Source organism: Balaenoptera physalus (genome assembly GCF_965194825.1).
Source record: "Balaenoptera physalus genome assembly, chromosome: 9".
NCBI lineage: Eukaryota > Metazoa > Chordata > Mammalia > Artiodactyla > Balaenopteridae > Balaenoptera > Balaenoptera physalus.
Window position 1 is genome coordinate 28,897,459 of NC_138888.1, and position 17,013 is coordinate 28,914,471.

Below are 17,013 nucleotides of genomic sequence, written 5' to 3' on the forward strand. Positions count from 1 at the left end.
TGCTCATGAATTGGGGGATGGGATGGGAAGGAAAGTGTTACTTGCTAGCCATTGTGGGCAAAAGCAGAAATGGAGTTAGCAAATGCCTTACTTCCCCATTTCCTATCATGAGAAAATGGTGAGATGTTGCAAAACCCACAATTCTCAGATGGCTTATGTACGTGTGACACGGTGGAACATTCCCAAAGACACAGCTTAAAGAAAATATAAATAAACCAGTGTGTAAGTCAAATGACACACTGCTTGCCCTCAGCATGAGGAAAGAGTTTTGTATGAATATTAGCTACAGGTTACAAGGATGTTCCCAAGAGTATGATCCAAATTCTTTATCTCATCCCCAAACAAATCTTATAAAGGACTTGGACCCTTATGCTTATGGCACTGTGTGAGGGGTCAGGAGTAAATTCAGAAGCAATTTGAAGACATGAGAGCTATAACCATATATTTTACAGCTTAAAAATAGCAAACAGTAATATGGATATAAATGCAGTAAGAGTGGTAAATATTGTGTCAAGAAATTATTTAGGTTCTTTTGAAAAACAAGTTTCAAAACAATACATCGAACATGAACCATTTAATTGAAAACTGAAAAACTGTGTGTTTCATTGAATCTAAGAAGCTATCAAAGGTAAGCCAGCTCAATTTCAGAAATGTTAATATGTGAGCACATACACATTTTCAAGTCAAAAAAGGTTTTTATAAATGCTTTTTATAATTGTTTTTAAATAAATGTTTTCAAAGGCAGAAAGAGTGTCAGAACAATATATTCTAAAATGTTAACAGAGAAATATTATACTTTAAGATGTTCAAAATATACCTCTGGGGGAGGGGAGTGGGATAAAGGACCCTATATATTATTCTATACACTTTTACATTATTTGAACTTTTTATAATGAGTATGTATTGAGAGAATGTGTGTGTGTGTGTGTGTGTGTGTGTGTATAAATGACACTGATTCATATGGGTAAAGCTACATGTAAATTTGCCAGTCAAAAATTTTTGCGTGTGGAGCAAATAGGCTAATAGATCCTGATTTTATTAAGCATGGCAAACGCTCACATAATTCAGGGAAGGTCAAAGAAATTTTCTGTTTGTGCTTCAACTGCACATTCCTACCTGCTGTGAAATAAACCCAGCCTTCCTGCCAGGGTCTGTTGATTCAGCTTTGCCGTCTGGAGCAGTCTAGCATTCACAGTCTGAATGGAATAATGCTGCTTTGGTCAGAGGCTCTGCTGGGAGCAAAGTTTGCGGTAGGTGGTGTTAATTACATTCTTTCCATAAAATAGCAGGGCTCTAAGCATGGAGCCGGGTAGAAACTGTGGAGCACGTGTGGCAGCCGAGATTTAGGATATAGGCAAAGGTTTGTGGGTGAAAACACCAGGCAGGCAAGGCCATAAAGTCAGAGAAGTGGCTGCCTCATTATTCATGAGTCCTGTTGCTTCTGAGAACATTCTGTACCATGTGCACCGTAGGCTTAGGGCACATTCCAAAGCCATTTTTTATTATCGTTTAGAATCTCATTTTCAGAGTAGGTAGATAAATAAGCTGATAGTTAAACATTTGTAAACCAATACATTCCAACAGGATCTACCCGTTGACCATGGGACCAAAGGACATCACAGTGCTTTAGAGTCAGTGCAGAAAGCAACCTTCTCAGGTCTACTGGAAAAGAATATTCATTCATTTCTTCATTCATTCATTCATTCATTCATTCAAGAAATGACTTGTTGAGTGCCTTCCATGTACTGGAAATACACACTGATGAAAATGGAGAAGTTCTTGCCCTTGTAGAGTTTACATTCCAGTGAAGGTGACAGATAATGAACAAACAAGACAGAAATAATTACAGAGGTGACAGTGCTATGAGGAGCATGAACAGAGTGACATGACAGAGAGTAAGTGGGAGTGAGAGTGAGTGAGGGGCTCTTCATACGGTTTAGGGTGCAAACGAGGCCTTGCTGGGGAGGCATCACTGGAACTTATTGCTGAAGGATGCAAAGGCAGCAGTCGAAGCTTCAAGAAGAATCCTTCCCTGAGCATCAGGAGACCTGAGTCTAGGTGGGCAATATATTCCTCAAGGAGCCGCCTGGCAGTGAATCTAAATAATCACCAATCTGTTAACTGAAGAAGAATAATTTTTATGTGAAAATACTTTATAAACTGTAAAGAATGTTATAACATTACTTCCATTCAGTGTTCATAATAGCTCTTCTAAGTAGGTCAGATAAGGATTAAAATTAGTTGGATGCTGGCAAGTCCAGCTACATAATTTGCAGTGCCCGGTGCAAAATAAAAAAGCAGGACCTCCTGTTCAAAAATGATTAAGAATTTCAAGGCGGCAACAGCAGAGCTTTAAACCATGAAACTTCTGAGCACAGGGCCCTGTGTGACTGAACAGGTTGCCTGCTAGTGAAGGGTTGCCCTGGACACTTTGCTGTCATCAGATTTGGTGGTGAAGGGGAGGGGAGGGGGTAATTTTTTGCTACATTTATATCCAGGGTTACATATGTTTGCAAGATACTAAATTGTCAAATACTAGTTTTTATTAATGTAACTGTACCATTGAGCTTATTCCAAGAAATCTGGCCTGTTTCTTCATTTGATATTTTCTACCCTTTTCTTTCAATAATTTAAATATCTGAGAGAATGCTTAGAGGGCCAATATCTTTTCCAAAAATCTGTAGCAGTTGAGTTGTTTAGATGTAAGTTGTCTTGAGAAAAACGACTTTTGTGCAGTAAAGAGATCTTGGTTTGCAATAAGAATTCCTGAAGGTGAGCCCTGCTTCTGCCATTTAATGTTTATGTGATCCTGAGTATATTGCCTAGTCTCACTGAACTTCAGTTTCTTCTGCAAAATGGAAGAAATTTCCCTTTACAAATGAGTCCAAATTGTTGGTAAGGAGTCAGTGAGATCATGCTTGCTGACCTGCAATGCGTGGCTCATAGAGAAAATGATCCTTTAGTGGTTTTCTGCTTGAAGGCCAAGAAGGGCTGACAGTCAGCTGGCTTGCACTAATTGTTAACGGGAGGTGTCATTTCTGATTGGGGGCATGTGTTCCTTGCTGGTCATTAAATATCTTGAACATCACCCTTGTATGATAGGATGTGTGCCATACTGATTTGCAAAAGAATGCTAAGTTTATAATTTTATTTAGTGTATTAATAAATCTCAATGGGAAGACATGCAATTTTTGAAAATTGAGGTCAAATTGACATAACATAAAGTTAACTATTTTAAAGTGAACGACTCAGTGGCAGTTAGTACATTTGTAATCTCATCTAATCATAGTACATTTATAATCTCATCTAATCATCATCTTTATCTAGTTCCCAAGCATCTTCATTGCCTTAAAAGGAAACCTGGTACTCATTAGCAGTCACTCCCCCATTCCTCCTTTCCCTTAGCCCCTGGCTACCATTAATATGTTTTCTGTTTCTATGGATTTACCTATTCTGGATGTTTTGTATAAATGGAGCCACACAATATGTGGCCTTTTGTGTCTGGTTTCTTTCACTTAGTGTGTGTTTTCAAGGTTCACCGTATTGTAGTGTGTAACAGTACTCACTTCTTTTTATGACTGAATAACATTCGACTCTGCATATATGCCACGGTTTGCTTATCCATTTATCTGTTTTTGGACATTGGGCTTTTTCCATGTTTTAGTTACTGGGAATAGTGCTGCTATGAAAATGCAAGTGCGTGTATTGATTTCAATACCTGTTTTCAGTTCTTTAGGTACATACCTAGCAAATAGTGGTCTGATTATTTGAAGGACAAATAACTAACTCTTATGTAAGAAAAAATTTGCTTACCTTTAACTTTTTGAGGAAGAAATCATGCAATTTAAAGCCAAATAGGTAATCAAACAGACTATTTATTATAAAATATAATAATAGAAAGAAAACACTTCCATTCCTTTTCTTGCTTTTCTATCCCAGCTGCTGGTTCTTAAACTACAGCTACCGTGAGAATGACCAAAATCGAGGACTTGGATTCCAGAGCCCCTGCTTTTGACCAAGAGACCTCCCAGGTAAGAGCTTGAATTAATAAGAATGTGTTAGATCTCGGTGCTAGAACATATGAGCCAAATTGCATTTCGTGTCTCCATCTTCCACTGTCTATTTTGTAAGCCTCTTGCTTTTAACAACACCTGAGTCAGTCTAGTGAAGAGAACTATTAGCCAAGGTTAATTATCTTCACTGAAATGTGAGTAAATGAAAGAAAGTGAGTCATGCACTAAGGTGATTTTATGGCAGTTTATGAGAGAAGGGTAAATCAAATGTTCAAATCTAAACTACTGGGAACATTTGAGTGGGGCTGAATCATACGTTTGAGTGGATATATATTTTATAGCACACGCCTGTAGATCCTTAAGGTGATTTTCCCACTGCTGTGGTCAGACTGTTCTCTTCCTGGAGACCTAGCGGTGACCTCTCCAAACCCATCAAGTGAAGCCCAGGACACCTCACATGGGGACCACCCATATTGGGCAAAAAGAAAACAGAAGGGGAAGAAAGAGAGCGGCAAAGTCACATTTCTTCTTCAGAGTTTCATCAAGAGCTAGCTCTCATCCTGCAATTGTTTATTTCCCCTAAAATTCAGACATTTTAACAAATTTTAGCACAGCAGCCTAAGGAAAGTAGCACGCAGGGAGTACATGGGAATGAAATCACCAAAGAGAAAGGACGGTGTTTCTCCAGCCCCATCACCACCAATGTGTGTATCACAGATACATTTTTGCTGTCTAAGCCTAGATGCCCTCATGCCTTCTTCACCTATTTGTTATTCATTTATTTAGTTAATGATTTGACTTCTAAGTCTGCCCCAGGCACTATTTTAAATGTTCTCTGGAATATATGCATGACTCAGAGTGAAATCTGCTCTCAGTAAGCTTGTGGGTAGAAGACAATGTTGGGCGTGGAAGCCTCCAGCCTTAACATGGTAGAAGGGGTGTAGGGGAGGGGTTAGAGCATGGACTGTGGTCCCAGCTCGCCTTGATTTGAATCCTGTTCCACCTTGGCAGAGTGGCCTCCTATCTCTGTCCCTTAGATCCCCATCTATAAAGTGAGGATAATACTAGGACATGTCACACGGGCTTGTTTTGAGGAAAGCACTGGAACAGTGTTGGCACTAGGTAAGTGCTACAAAAAAATAAGTGACAGATACACTAACAGAGAAATGACTGAAGTGCCCTGGGATTCAGAGGCAGACATGTGCTGGGAGACTAAGAAGGCTAAGGGCAGAGACTGCATTTGATCTAGGCCTTGAAGGCTCAGCTGAATTCTCTATCTGATGTTCTTTATTTACCTGTCCATCTGAGTCAGTGCTCTCAGCATTAGGTAAGCAGAACTTTGCCCAAATTTCTCTGTGCATATCTATTAGCATGTAATATACACCTGGCTCTTGAAACATGCTTTCTGAGGGCACTGAGAAAGCAAATTTTTTCTTACATAAGAGTTAGTTATTTGTCCTTCAAATAATCAGACCACTATTTGCTTGATTTTGAGTTAGTCATCTCACCTCTCTGGGACTCAGTTACCCCATTTGGAGTAGTAAAGGTCTAGACTCAGGAAGCACTATGGCTTTAAAAAAAAACTAACTCTAAATATTATGATTATTAACAATATCGTTGGGAGTTTTAGCCTTGTACCTCATTCACATTTTTTGTGAAGAGTTGACTACAAATCTTGTAAGCCCTGGGCCTGAGTTTTTTAGTGATTGATTTGTCTCTGAAGTTTTATATGACAGAATCTCCAAAGGAGCTTTCCAAAACCACAAGACTGCCAAAAATTTTATTTGACTAACAAAATTTACAATGTTTACACCCATATTTATAAATTCCATCCTTATCCACCCCACCCCTCTCTCTGTCTGTTTTCCCCTCATTTTAACTAGCTAAGGAAAACCAGCTAGCTTACTACTGCAATAAGGTCAGTGTTCTTCCTACAAATACAGAAATCTATAGAAGGAATAGTCTTGTTTTTGTTTTTTTTTAGTTTGTGATGTAATTTCAATTAGACCTACTACCTAATTTCACTCTGCTTTGGTTTATTCATACCTGTTATAGATCCACGTACTGTATTGCCCAAGAGGACATAGAATTTTGGTTTGTGTTCTGTGGGCTAGAATCACTTTGGGGTGTGATGGTTTCCTATAGTCAGGATAGTTAACAGAATCCACTGGACCTAGTTTAAGAAAAAGGGACTTAATTCAAGGAATGGGAAGTCAGAAGCAGGTTCTAGACTGCACTTTCAGGAACCACCGCTGAATTGGCCTACCTAAGTAGCTGCTGCCTTTAAAAGGAGAAGGAAGGAATTTTTAAAAACCTGAAGTTGTGACTGCTAGCTCTGGGAATAGTCCACTATGCTGTAATGTGCATCATCAATTTGGATGCACCCCTCTCCCCATTCCCTGACTCTCAACACCCACAAAACTAGGAACCAGACCGGGGACCTGTACTATTTTTCTACAGCTGCTATAACAAAGTGCCACAAACTGTTTGGCCTGAGCAACAGAAAGGTATTGTGTCACAGTTCTGACAGCTAGGAGTCCAAGAGCAAGGTGTCAGCAGTGCTGGCTCCTCCTGAGAGCTGTGAGAGAGAATCTGTGCCATGTCTCTCTCCTAATTTTTGGTGGTTTGCCAGCAACTTTTGACATTCCTTGGCTTGTAGATACATCAGTCTGATCTTTACTTTCATGTTCACATGTGTCTGTCTCTGTGCCCAATTTCCCCCTTTCATAAGAGCACTAATCATATTGGATTGGACGCACCCTAATGACCTCATCTTAATTGATTGTCTGCAAAAACCCTATTTCCATATAAAGGTCACATTCACAGGTACTGGCGGTTAGGATTTCAACATTTTTCAGGAACACAATTCAACCTATAACAAGACCTCTGCAACTATTGTTGCAGAAAAGACAAGAAAACCAAATGCCACCACTGCAATGATGCTACTAGAAGTAGCAGGGGTGGCAGAATGGCCTCTGCCTTCCAAATCCTGGGTGGTTAGGTTGGCTTGGTGGAAGTTCAACCTTGGAAGGAAACTAGAGCTGTAAGGAAATCTGGCAAATGACAAAAGGTCTGTAGCTCTTCAGCCTCTGGGATGCTAAGTGGGGTGGAATGGAGATGGATAGGCCACAGTAGAGTTGGATGAGCCGATCTGCATTACCTTCCACTTAGGGAAGTGGAGACCTGTAAGAGACACTGTGTAGACTAATGAGGTAATGAGTGATGGAGTTAAACAATAGCATCATTTGTTAGTAGTGAATCACTACTTTCAGTCCCAGGACACGATTTATTAAATCTCTTTTTCAACTACTACAAGCTATTTATTCTTGGACTGGAAATTGTACGTATTTAAAAAGGCAAGTGATTTATTTTCTTCTGACCAGCAGGATTATCTTTAGGCCCAATATCTTTGAAACCTGTCAGAGCCTAGGGGGCATGTAGTATATAAGTACAAAGGAAAGAACAAGGAACAAAGGAAAACTTTGACTTATGCTGGGCTGGTTAATAATGTCTACCCACCTGTTCTTCTCAGTTAGAAATCTTAGGGACATCTTCATGCTTCCCTTTCTCTCACATCCTAACCCAATTTTTTCATTGCCGAATCCTAGAAATTTTGCCCTAAAATGAATTTCAAATTTGACCGTCCCACTTCATTCCTGTGGCCACTCTCTGAATTTGGTCCCTTACCGCCTCCAGATGGATGTCTGCAGTAACCTAGTATTCCCACCTCTATATTCTTTTCCATTCCTTCTTTCATGGTACTGTCAGAGTTATTCTTCCTAAAAAGAATCTGGCTATGTCCAACCCATTTTTCAAGTCGCTGCTCTCCTAATGATTGTTATTAATAACTATAGTAGAAGCAACAAACTTGTTCTTTTGATTTTGTAATTTTCTCGAACTTTTCCATGAGCTACATTATATTTTTAACTGTTTGCTTGATAGCTCCCGCTGTATATCCTATGAGTGTCTCAAGCCCTGAAGTGACATGCTCTGAACTGAATTATCATCTACTAATCTCCTCTCTGGAGGTCAGGGTGCTAGCATGGTAGAGCTCTTGTGAAGGTCCTCTTCCATGTTGCAGATGGCTGACTTATCCCTGCGTTCTCACATGGTGGAAGGCGCTAGGGAGCTCTGTGGGGTCTCTTTTATAAAAACACTGATCCCATTCACGAAAGCTCCACCCTTGTGACCTAATCACTCCCCAAATGCCCCACCTCCTAATACCATAGCATTGGGCATTGGATTTCAACATGTGAGTTTTGTGGGGAGACAAACATTCAGACCATAGCAGTAACACTGTAAGCCTATCCCAAAGGCTGGAAGCTTGAGGAGACCACAGGAGCTCCGGTTCACCTTGACTTGGCATCCTGTCATCTAGCATCTCTTCTAAAATCTATATTCTTGTGTGAATCTCAGTGTAACATGGCAAGTACTCATCCCCTTGTACTTGCTGGTCTAAATCTTTTTTTTCTTTTCTTCCAAAGCCCATACCCTCTCCCCCCTCTTCCAGATATCATTGTGAACATTACGCCTTCAATCTAGACCAGCTTCTTCACAATCTTGAGAGTTTCACTTTAGAATAAACTGATAACATTGGTCTTGTGTTGATTATAAAAAAAACACAGGTAGTAGATGCAGGGCCTTAAGTTTTATTTAGCCCAGAAGACCAAGGGAAGGGTTCAGAATCTGCTTGTGTATATGTCCGTGAGAATGCACATATCCTTGAGAAATGTGGAAAAACAAGCCCAATTACTATTAATTGCCCCTGGTTTGGTTTTATTGTTTGGAATAGCATCTATATGTAATTTTTTATAACTAAGAAATATGAATTATTTTATTTCCTGGTTGCATAACATGCAGTAAAATAAGAAAAAAAAAAAACCTGCAGGCTAGTCTTTTTGGTCTTTACTTTCAAGGCTTCATTATGCATATATTCAAGGACTGAGTCCTCAAAGGGTCATTATTCTGATCTCTTGCTCACAGACTGCATGACCTTAAAAAGAAAAAGCTGAATTAAATTCTCTAGCTACTGAATGTGAGATGTGTTTTTAAAATTTTTTTCCTTCCCTTTTCTTTTCCTTTCCCTCCCTCCCTCCCTTTCTTTCTTTCTCTCTCTCTCTCCCTCCCTCCCTCTTTCTCTTTTTCCTTTCTTTCTTTCTTCCTTCCTTCCTTTCCTTCTTTCTTTCTCTTTCTCTTTCTCTCTCTCTCTCTCTTTCTTTCTTTCTCTCTTTCTTTCTTTCTCTCTCTTTTTCTTTCTTTCTCTCTCTCTCCCTTCCTTCCTTCCTCCCTCCCTCCCTCCCTCCTTCCTTTTCTTTCTTTCTTTCTTTCTTTCTTTCTTTCTTTCTTTCTTTCTTTCTTTCTTTCTTTCTTTCTTTCTTTCTTTCTTTCTTTCTTCCTTTCTTTCTTCTTTTTTTCTTTTCTTTTCTTTTCTTACTGGTGTCAGTGTCCAGACCACCATTCTTAAATTATAAGGCATGTGACACGAACTTAACACCTTCCTTGTAATTCTAGTTCATTTTCTTTACATGGTATCAGTAAAGATGAAAAGCCTTTATACTCTTGTAGGATAATAAATCATAAGCTTGAAGAATGATAATAATTTTTATCTACCTAAAGTTAGAAGAAAGAACGGAATCTGCAGTCCAACGTGCATTTCAGGCCATAGTTTAGAGGTTTTTATCATACTCCCCCCATCTCCACTTGCTGACATTCTACTTTTTTCAACCTGTTTCAAATGCCTCAGTCTTCACAAAGGCTTGCCTGGTCCCAGGTAACCAGCCAGGATTGCTTTCTTTTCCCACCCTTTTCAGGTCTTTGTTTTGCTGTTATCACACTTTGATATTTTAATCTGTATTGTAGTTACTGGGGGCATACGTGGTATAAAAGGGAGAGCACAGACTCTGGAGGTGGGAAGATGGAAGCTCGACTGTGTTTATGTCTCCTGGGCTGTGTGACTCAGATATGCTGCCTCCCTCGCCGAGTCTCAGTCTCCTCATCTTTAAAATGAGGCTAAGAGTAGCTGTTTTGCAGAACTGCCGTTGAGAGTTAGAGAGAATGCCCTGCTGGGAGCCCTCCCCGCTGCCCCTGTGCGCGGTAGCAGTGGAGAGCCTGGCCTAACCTGCAGCGGCAGCACATTTGCCTCTCCTCTAAGGCACCGACTCTGTCCTCTTCTGTGGATACTTTGCAGGGGCTGGAAGCACCTGGATGGAACACAGGTGCTGGAAGAATCTTTGTGGAATTGGGAAAAACTGGTCTTTTCTCCAAAACAAACATTATTCCAGCTTTTCCTGTAACTCCTTTTTTTTTTTTTTTACTACACATTTATTTATTATGGCTATGTGCATTGAGCAGCATTGTTAATTATATTCTGAAATTTGAATATTTGGGATCATGAAATCAGATGATCAGTATCTTTTACAAGATACTTAAAAGTAAATCAAATCTGCAGATAGTTCGAAGCAGAATGTGTATGGTGTGGTATGTATGAATACGTGTGGGTATTTCCGTGGGTATTTACCCAGAATTGGGAGAAAGTTTGCTGTCCCTTAGTCCTCAGGGTCTGAGTCTGCAGGCCGATGGCCTCTGCAACAGCCATGCAGAATAGGGTCTTGTAAACAAACTGTATAAAAGAATTTAAACTTTTCAGTGCTCATCCTACATGAAGATGAAGCCTCATCTACATAAATATGGGTTTCCCTGACTGTATATTTTCCCTGGGTATCTTTTGGTCAGATTTCTCTATAGGAGGAAGAAAACCAAAAACATCTGCTATGCTGTACTGTAAAGTATATGATTGGCTCTTTGTAAGTGGAAGGTCATGAGTCCTTCCCTCATACACCTCCTTTCCTCTTGGGAACCTACAGGCTCACTCATGCTTCTCTTCTGCTGTTTGAGTTACAAAACTGTGACACGGGACGCATCCTTGTTCCCACCCAGCCTTCCTGGGCTCCCGCGCTCAGCATCAGTGCTTCACTGGCTGCCCTTTTCTCCCACAAGCGTGTCAACAGAGAATAAATACCAGCAGCAGATTTTTAGGAGGACACTGAGTACTATATTTAAGAATTCTTACTCGCCTTGAATTTTTCAAAAACAAAACCAGTAGAAATAAAAACAAAGACTCTTTGGTCAAGGTCCTGAGGGCCAGAGTGCCAAAGGGCAACATTAAGAGAGTTCAGAAACAAGGGGACCAGCCTTCTGAATAAAATCTAGGTTTCTGGAAGATTGTGGGTATTCTTTTATGGGCTCTGACTGTTACTAACACATTTTGGGGAAGGGGAAAATGTCAGAAAACTGTACTGTGTCTTCAGCCATTTGTTTGTTCGTTCATTCAGAACATCTTCCTTTTTCTCTGCTAAGAATGTGACATATTTTCTAACAAAGGCCACAGGCCGTTATAAAACATTCATCATGTGACAAAGACCCACTACTATCACAGTAGTTCTCCTTCCATCTCACTGTCAAAACCACATAGTGAGTATTTACTGCTGGCTCTCTCCTTGATCCTTTGTTTTGGGAGTGCAGTATCTGATCCGGCAGTCCCTCATAGAAGGTGGGACCTATAGCTCTCAGCACTAGTGCCCTTCTATGCATATGCATGCAGTTATGCTTCATATAATCAAAGAATTTAGGACTGAAGGTCATGAGGTCCTTACCACCGAAGAAATTTTCAAATTTCTCAAAGCCACGAGGTCTAGGTTATTTCCTAGAACCTAAGTGTACCTTTTCACTGATCCCTATTAACATTTAGACCTATAATTTCAGCATTTCAAGATCTTTTTAAATCTTGATCTGTCTTTTGATATATTGTTTATTCTTCTTTGTCTCATGTGCAAATGTGATTAATCAATATTTATCAATTCTCTGTGAATTATTCAATTTATTATGAATTCACTAACTGCATTATCATGTAGCTGATTCTATGAAGATATTAAAGAAAAAGTTGCCAAGTACCTTTAGAAATGAATATATACCACATTTATAGCATTTCTAAACTTATACTCTAATAACTTCATTATGAAGCTAGTTGACCTTGACTTATTCTTGGTCAACCAATGGGAGCTCTCTTTGGTTGGCACTTCCTTTGGTAAGTTCTACGTATCATCTGTTTAACCAACCTAACCTTTGTAGAACTTTGTTAAATATTGATGTCAAACATTCATCAGTAATTTTTGGAAACTGCCTTTTAAAAAAATTGGGACATTTGTCTATCTCTAGGTTTCCAGCACTTCTTTAGTTTCTATAAATGCTGAAATTATAGAAATAGGCCATTTGATTACGATATGGATCCTTTCAGAAACTTGAGGTAGTTCATCTGAGCCTGGGAACTTGACCCTGGATAAATAGGGCAGATTTTTAAATACATTTATTATTTCCTCCACTATTTTGATCTCAAAGCCTTACTATGTTCTATACTTTCCAGTTGAAAGATACTCTCTTTCTAAGGCAGAAAGAAAATAGGAGAGAATTCGTTCATCCTTTCTCGTCTGTTAATTTTATGCCATCTGTCAAGCAGTAGGCCCACCTCTTCTTTGTTTTTAAAAAAGTCTTTACTTGCCCTTGGCAATTTGTGCAAGTGCTTCTGGCCTTTTAGCCTTTTATTTCAACCTGTGCTGTATTTTCTCCTCTCCAACCTCCCCGCCACACCCCAACCCTTTCTATTTGACTTACTTGCACTTTTTTTCTTGTATATTACATACTTGTACTTTTAATACCAAACCCCTCAGCTTATTGTGAGGCTTGAGTGTGCGCAAAATTCCATTGCTAGCAAATCTTGTGACTGACTCGCTTGATCTCTCAGAGATTTAGTTCCTTCATCTGTAAAACTGCAGGATGAAAATATATGACTTACAAAATAGTTGTGAAGGTCAAGTAGAATGGTAACTTCAAAAGCTTTTGGTAAACTCTAAAGCACTATCAAAAATGTAAGGGTTTATAATCTAGGGAACCAAGTTGTATTATATAGAAACATATGTACATAGACTATTAATACTGGAAAGGATCTGGGAGTTCATCTAGTCCAACCCTCTCAATGAACAGATAAGGAAACAGATCAGGAGGGGCGATGGAACTCGCCAAAGCTCCCAGCTGGAGGCAGCATGGTAGAGAGTTTAGCCAACTGTGGATTGTGACTCATGATCTCAGATGCTGCTGTCCAAATCTGATGACCCTGATTCTAGTCCTGGCTCTGTTGCTAAATAGTTCTGACTTCCTTAGAGCTGAACTTGAAATTACCCTGCCTTGTCCCCCACTCCCCATTGCATTCCATTACCTTACCTTCCTTCTCAACACAGACAGTCAAGACCAACCTTCCCAAGACAGCCTGGCCTGCTTTAGATTCTTCTTTTCTTTTCTGCTGAGGCTCATTTGTTGTTCTATGGTCAGAATGGTTTTTGTTGCTGTTTTGCTCTTTGCCATTTAGTGGCAAACTGCTTCCAAAGATGTCAATGAAATTAATAAATAAAGCACGGGAAATGGAAGCTCTGGGGAAAAGCTGGCATAACATCTTTGTTTTGAAGAAAATATATAATTAAACAAATTAACAAGTATTTATTTAGTGCCTGCTAGATATGAGGTCTGTCCGTTTACACAAGGCAATATATTAAAACTCAAGCTCAAGGAGTTTAAAATATTCTAAAGCATATTTTATGTATCCATTATATAAATAATGCTGCTTTCCCCCAGGACTCCTGATAATAGCTACCACTTTTGAAGTATCTACAGGTTGTGTGTGGACTTGATGACATATTTTGTCTTATTTAGCACTGCAAAGAAGCACTACTATTCCCATTTTATGGATGAGGAGACTGAGACTCAGAGAGTTTAAGTTCCTTGCCCTGGGGCACATAGGCCAAATGACATAATCAAAATTTGAACTTACATTGGCCTGACTTTGTTTGTGCTTTTTATGAAAGTTTCAGAGATGTACTTCCTGTTGTAAATTACATGTCTGACTACACCCAGTATTATGAAGTCTGAGATGACATGCTTATTTTCTCTCAAATTTGATTCATCCAAATAATTAGGGATAGAAGCAAGGAACACTTAATTTTAGAAAATCAGTCAATGGCCAGATGGAATTCTGCCAAGAACCATTTCTAGCCTGGCAGTTTCCTATCCCAGATCTGGGCCTTTCCGTCCTCAAAATATACAGATCAAACACTTGCTTTAAATGTACTTTTAAGGTACTAAAGAACAATAGAATAATTAACTAAACCAGAATCTATATAACTTTATTGAAAATTTACATATACAACTAGTTCCTACATTTCTTTTTTTTCTTGCCAGTCAACAGATGTAATTTATTTTATATGGAATGCACTGACTTGGCCAGATTTTCTGAACTAGGCACTCTTTATTCTGTCGTGCTTTAGCTACTAGTTCTTTTTTGAATAAAGGCCTCTCCCCTTAGGCCTTTTCCAGAAGTATTCAGATTGCAATATCATTGTAATTCTTTTAATGGGAACTGGGAGCAGTAGTATAAACATTCATCCCAAAGCTTAGTCTTGAGGTTGTACTGTCCTGACCTGTGTCCTAAAGAGGAGAAGGGGCCGGAAAACACTTAGAACATCCATCGTGTCCCTGAAGGCCAATAATGAAAGAAGATGTTAGTATGTGTGGGTGACCTGGGTTTAGTCTGAGAGGTTTGTTTGTTTACTTGTAGATAGTAGCATTCCATCGATGTTCTTTTACCGTCAGAGGAATTAGCAGATTTTTTTTCTTTAAAGAACTAGTATCCATTCACTGTTTATAAAGATAAAATTATTTCTGATGCTGCTAAATCTAAACAGCTGCTAACGTAGGATCTCCTCCAGTATCACTGCCGCTTAAATCCAACACATGCGAATTCATGTACCTCTGTTCAAACAAGTCAGGGGTTTTTAGTTGATGTGTTGATCGGGCAAGTGATAATAAAACAAGACTGGGCATCCATTAGCCTCGTCCTCTTTGTGGTTTTGTTCACAGACATACTATGAGAATTTGACCTTTGGATCTATTTACCTGTCTGAAAAATAACAATGATAGGCACTTTGGTACTACCTACTTGTCTCCTTTTTTGGTGTACTGAGGATTTAATAGTTAAGCTCCCTTAGTTATCCAAATGAAGGGTTTGGCATCATCACCAACTGTGATTAAGGAAATGGGTAAAGTGACAAGCATTCTACCACCAGAAGGTATTTCTGAAGTGAACTAATCTTACCTCTTGGTTCTCCATCATCAAATCCATACTGGGATATGGTTTAATATAAAGCAGGTGGAATAAATTGCTTTTACTGTTCAGGCGCTACTGACAAGCTTTACTTAATTAGGATTTGGTTTGGAACAAGGGGGTAAAGAGGTATTATCAGTGATTACTCCTGACACTTTAAAATAGTTTTTTAGTTCTTAAAATGCACCTAATCCTGAATTTCAAGGAAGAGGAGGAATGATGGGGTAAAGGTAAATCAGAAGGGATTATGGTCTTCTTGTAATTGCAATGTATTGTGCTTTAACAAAACTCTTTACTCTTTCCCTGGCTCCTGAGTTAACTTTTAATCTTTTTATTGGAAAAAAAAATGCAAGTAAGATTTGTTTAATTTTTTCCTACTTGTTCATGGTATGTCAGAGGAGGGGTAATCCTAGGAAGTTTACACTAAAGTAAAACACTGTGGAAAATAAGGGGAAAAGATAGGGAGCACTTATAAATAAATGTTCCTCACAACGTTTCCTATGGAAGAATTTTGCACTAAGATGTATCTTTATGAAAAGCAACAATAATTGGTTCTTCAGCTCTAGTCCTCTGTAACTTTAATACAAGAAACATGGACCATCTACTTTGTGTAGACACTGAAAACACCGTGTAGACACTCAGGAAACACGGAAATGGATAAGCCATAGACATTACCTTCCACGTTCCTTCTGTCTAATGGAGGAGACTGAGGTGTAAGCACTAAGTAGAAGATGGATTCAAGAGTCTGAACAGAAGTAGGACAAATGATATACATGGAGAGAATAGGGGAAGAAAAGATTAAATGTGACCTGGGTGGTCAGAGAGAGATTTCGAGACGGCTTTGCACTTGGTTGGAGTTTTGGGCAGATTTGGGGAGACAGCATTTCATGCTAAGTACCAACAAAGAAATGGGGACACAGAAGAGCCTGTTTGGGAAGTGATGAGAAGACTGATGGGGCTGGAGAGTAGGATGTAGTGGGAGAAGAATTTGGAATGGTAGTTTGGGGTCAGGTTCTGGGGGAAGATGAATGCTCTTCTCTGACTACCAATTCCTTTTGGAACAAAATCTCACATGAAACTGCAGAGACTCTTCTTCAATTGCCTTTCTTCAAATGCACCTGCTGTTTTGAACAAGCAATACCTGTAAACTGTCTCGTCAAACAATGTTTTTATTTAAAAAAACAAAGAAACACAAACAGAAAACAAGATCTGTTAAGGCACCCAGGTGTTGCAAAGTCTGTGTCACTTAGCAATGGGTCATAGCTGTGAAGTAGCAATTAAAGTTAGAAGCAGCCATAGAAGTCACCTAGTGCAACCTTGTATTAGTTTCTTATGGCTGCTATAACAAATTACCACAAACTCAGTGGCTTCAAGCAACACAGATTTACTCTCTTACCGTTCTGTAGGCCAGAAGTCCAAAATCAGTTTCACTGGGCTAAAGTCAAGGTGGCCGTAGGGTTGGTTCATTCTGGAGAACATGAAGGGAGATTTCGTTTCCGCTTCTTTTCCAGCTTCTATTGGACACCTGTATTCATTGGCTTGTGACCACTTCCTTCATCTTCAAATCGCATCACTCCAATCCATGTTTCCATCATCACCTTGGCTTCTCCTCTGACTGACTCCTTCTGGGTCCCTTTGATAAGGACAGTTGTGATTATCTCAGGTCCACCTGTATAATGCAAGATAATCTCCCCATCTCAAGTTCTTTAACCATCACATCTGCAAAGTCCCTTTTGCCATATAAGGTAACACTCATAGGTTTCAGGGACTAAGATGTAGACATATTTGCAGGGG

The 17,013-nt window shown here is 39.3% G+C and overlaps 1 protein-coding gene and 1 long non-coding RNA gene across 2 annotated transcripts in view; one reads left to right on the plus strand and one right to left on the minus strand.

The window, feature by feature from the left end:
• Positions 1-17,013, minus strand: part of LOC309667007 — a 361,110-nt gene that overhangs the window by 274,291 nt on the left and 69,806 nt on the right. The window lies entirely within an intron of this gene.
• The window catches only part of LOC309666897 (uncharacterized protein), a 232,643-nt gene that overhangs the window by 30,387 nt on the left and 185,243 nt on the right, over positions 1-17,013 (plus strand). Inside the window, exon 3 of the mRNA XM_082475034.1 lies at positions 3,940-4,031. Within this exon, the coding sequence (XP_082331160.1) occupies positions 3,972-4,031 (60 nt within the window). The 5' untranslated portion in view covers positions 3,940-3,971. The remainder of the gene's footprint in view (positions 1-3,939; positions 4,032-17,013) is intronic.